The 4,233-nt window shown below is 42.9% G+C and overlaps 1 protein-coding gene across 1 annotated transcript in view; it reads right to left on the reverse strand.

Annotated features, from left to right (window-relative positions):
- Positions 1-1,314: 1,314 nt before the first annotated feature.
- Positions 1,315-4,233, reverse strand: part of AFF1 (AF4/FMR2 family, member 1) — a 114,334-nt gene continuing 111,415 nt past the window's right edge. The window contains 2 exon segments of the mRNA XM_006885319.1: positions 1,315-1,436; positions 2,835-3,058. Coding sequence (XP_006885381.1) covers positions 1,315-1,436; positions 2,835-3,058 — 346 coding nt within the window.

Genomic DNA, 4,233 nt, shown 5'->3' on the forward strand with positions numbered 1-4,233 from the left:
TTTAGGTCATTGAAAATGGACTTGGCTTAATGCATATAGTATGGTAATAACTTCAGGGAAGGCATGGATATTTGTGACTCTGATCCAATGTAGTTGGTTGAGACACTCTGGAGGGAAGGCATGTGGTGATGATTATTTTTCAGAGTCCAGTCAGCCACCCCAAATCTCCACACCCTTTTAGGCAGTCCCATTCCACCTCCGATACCAAAGTCTCTGAAAATCTAGTTTTGCTATAAATATAATTTGTAGCAGAAAAATATAGCCTCTCTAGAGAAGTAGATTCCATTTATCTTCCTTCACAGACAAAACTCTTGAGTTGGTTACATAGCTGAGTGCCTGCAAAGCTGGAGGCCACAAGCTTGCACCTGAAACTCCAGTTCTTCTTAAAATAGAAATGTGGAAGCATGTTACGTCACCTGGTTGTACTGTACATGGGTTCCTTTCTTCCCCACAGCAGGAAATTCTAGAAGCCTCGTCAAAGCCTCGTGAGGGTCCTCTTTGCTGAGGCAGGGCGTGGAGATGGCCACGGTGGGGAAATGGCCTTGTCAAGTGGGCCCCTGTCACGTGGAGACTTGGGAGGGCAGACTATCTGCAGGCCGTGGCTCCTCCCTCTCCTACCCATCTCCACACAGTGCTGAAAAGCCACAGCGAGGTCAGCATGCAGTACACGCCAGGAAATGGGGTCTCCTTCAATTTTATAAAACATGACAATACATGGTATTATCAAAGACACTGCTTGTTGGCAGAAAGTGAGATACAGTGAAGTCCTTCACAACTTATATTATCGGTGACCATCAGAACTTACTAAAGAAATATTTCCTCTGAAACTTAGAGAGGGGAAAAAGAAATCACCCCCAAAACCCTACACCAAAAAAGATCATTGTGTTTTTGTTTTTATTTTTTAAAAAATTCCATCTGGGATTAAACTAATATGGCTACTGAGATGATGTATATTTGCTTTCAGAGTTGAAATTGCTTCTCCTCACCTCATTTCATTTGCAACTTTCATTCGGCTGGCTAAAAAAAAGGAAATGTTTCTAGACCATTCAGACAGCCATGTAGGCAGCATTACACTCTGTGCTTCAGTCAGGAAAGGCAAGATCATCTCTGAGGGCCCCTCATCTCGGCTTCTGCATAACCATCGTGTCTGACCAATGATGAAACAGCTGAGATTTTAAGTGGACAGATGTCTGAGCCAGCTCATGGTATTCCTCTTTTTGAGCTTGGTGTCCCGAGAAGACAAATGTCCAGACTGTTTTGAGGCTTTCAATGTGCAAAAAAGTTCCCAAGGCGTTGAATCAGTCTGGGCCTCTGTTAAGGTGTTTTGGTTACTTGCTTGAGCCGCTGACAACCCTGTCGTGTATAGTACACCAGGTCCATCAAGCTGCTGTTGAGGGCCAGGGCACTCACATTTTTGCTGAGCTGAGCAAAGAATTCTGCAAACAAAACATAACCAAGACCAAGTAAATACATATGTAAAAGTAAGACGCTAAGGTTCCAGAAATCATGTCCCAAGAATATTCTGCCTTTTGTCAGTAACAGAAGATCACAGTGTGACAGAACTGTCTGCTAATTATCCACAGTCCTTTATGATCAACACCCTTGGTACCAGCAGTCAGGAACTCAGGAGACGTATTGCTCCAGGGAAGTCTGCAGTTAGAGAACTCTCCAAATTATTGAAGAGCAATGATAACAGTTTGAGGACTAAGGTACAAATGATTCAGGCATCTCACATATTTTGGGCATGTTGCTAGGAGAGGCTATTTCTTGGAGAGAGACATCATGCTTGGAAAGGTGGAGGGTCGTGAAAGGGAGGACGATCTTCAACCAGATGGACTGACAAAGTGACTGCTGCAATGGGTCCGAATGTGTCAGGAAGTGTGAGGATGGCACAAAATTGGATGGGATTCAGATCTGTTGTTCACTGTGTCTCATGTGACTTGATGGCATCTAACAACAACTAACAATTTCCTCAATTAGAGAGTGAAGACATGTGCTATGAGCCTAGCACAGTACCTGGAACTCGGAAAATGCCCACTTCACACTTTTCAGTTGATCAATGGATGCATATATGGAGGGATGGGGAGCCACATAGTAACAAAATGCATTAAAAAAAAAATATTAGGTGTTTCCTGAGGAAGATAACAAAAACCTAAGAGGCTGTGGGGAACTTGACTACAGCCAGCTGGCCACCTTCTTCCTTACAGCCAGGAAAAAATAAGTAATGGCTTTAGCCGACACTCACACAGATGCATTTACTTAGTGGTTGTTGGCATGGATACCAAGCAGTTTCCCTAACAGTATGCTTTTCCACCTCCTAAACTCTGAATTTCTCCAAAGGCCTTCTTCCTAAGCAAATCTTCAGAATGTTCGCCATGCTTCATTCTCCAAGTATCTCTAGTCGTCTTTCTTAATATCTACTGCAAATAAACAATGCACTCAGTAGAAAACAAGCAATGTTCTCAGGATCTTGACTTCAGGTACTGTGTACCTCAAATGTGTGAAGCTCAGAACGGTCTGACTTTCCTTCTTCATTTGCCTTACCCCCTTTACTAGCATTTCAGTTCAGGCAGAAGTAAAAACTCTGGAACTTAAGAAGGGGAAAGGTGCTGAAACCACTTCTGATTTCATTATGGTAACATCAGAAATTCCATGTTATAGAACTCAAGAAAGAACTGTAGCTATGTTACGAGGCTGAAGGCAGAAAATATGAAAGGGGGGAAGAGCTAGTACTTATTTCCTTTTCTTTGACAAACTGAACAAAATACATAAACCAGTCACACACTCCCCGGCTAATCCCCAAATGCCAGTAACTGCCATCAAAGAACATTTACCTTTATTCTTCCTTGTAAGGGCCTCAGCCTGCTCCCAAAGATCAAAGGCGGTAAGGACATGGGAAGTGATGGTGACATAGGAAGACGTCATGTTCTGGATGGTGACTGGGGTACTGATGGTGGCAGTCATCCCACTGCTCCCCACGCTGCCAGCACTGGCCTGGGAGCCTCCAGAGTTGGCAGGAGAAGGCATGGGGGAACGAGGGGATGGTGTGCCTGTGCTTCTGGAAGGTAGAAGACAAGAGAAACCTGGTTCATCACCTCCACCCAGATGATCTATTTTCCTGTGTCTAGAATATTAGTCCAAGTCAGAGTGAAGTTACTTCTATGAGGTCAAGCAAGCACCCCTTCGCCTCCAGTATTTTTGGGACACTACTCATAGACACCGTGAGGTGGGGCTCAGCGAACAGAAAAAGTAGCACCTGACCTAGGTATGGTCTGCCCTTCCCCAGAGCATCAGGTGCTAATCTCAATTACCAATATGCTGTCCTGTACCAACTACACCCATATTCCAATTCCTCTGTTGAGAACTACCCATTCCCACACCACAATGAATTCATCCTTATAAAACAATAACATTTCTATGAAAATAATACTAATTTCGTGTGTGTATTTTGTATAGATAGATATACATATATACAAAGGGTCACTATAGGTCGCTGGCAACTGGATGGCACATAACAGTAACACATGTATCTCCACACATATGTAGATATACATACACACCTATGCACACATGTATACACATGCATATAAATATATTAATATTCAATTATTTATCCACTCTATTAAGAATAATTGAGCACGTACTATGTACCTGGCAATCTCCTAAACATTAATAAAACATCATAACATTCTTTTTTTCACCACTTGAATTTATTTCTCTTACTGCCTTTATCATATGCAACTACAATTTTCTATCTATTCCCTTTTCCAGATCATGAATACCAGGAATGCAGAGACAAGTTCTTATTAATTTTTATATTCCTAGTACTTACAGAGGAATTTCTTGGCAAATAGAGCTGAATCAATGAATGAAGTGACATAAAAGATACCCTAACAGAAGGGTAGGGAGTTCTGATGGCTTAGTGGGTAAGGAGTTGTGTTGCCAATCCCAAGAAAGGTGGTCCAAATACACCAGATGCTCCACAGGCAATCTCTTCCCCTGTGATTTACAGCCTCTGACAACCTGCTGAGGAGTCAGCTCTGGGTCAATTCTAATTAGCGGCAGTGACAGAATGGATAGAGGGCTGGGGAAGGAGACACGTTTTCCTTACTGTGTCCCTATTTACTCAGACACACAAATTACATGTGCCTTGTGAATCAAATAAGAAAAGACCAGGCACTGGCTGAAAATCGCCTGTGACTTCATCCATAGCCACTGGTGAGAGTCAGCGCC

The sequence above is a fragment of the Elephantulus edwardii genome, unplaced genomic scaffold, assembly GCF_000299155.1.
Source record: "Elephantulus edwardii isolate Elephantulus edwardi_28Jun2011 unplaced genomic scaffold, EleEdw1.0 scaffold00042, whole genome shotgun sequence".
Lineage (NCBI taxonomy): Eukaryota > Metazoa > Chordata > Mammalia > Macroscelidea > Macroscelididae > Elephantulus > Elephantulus edwardii.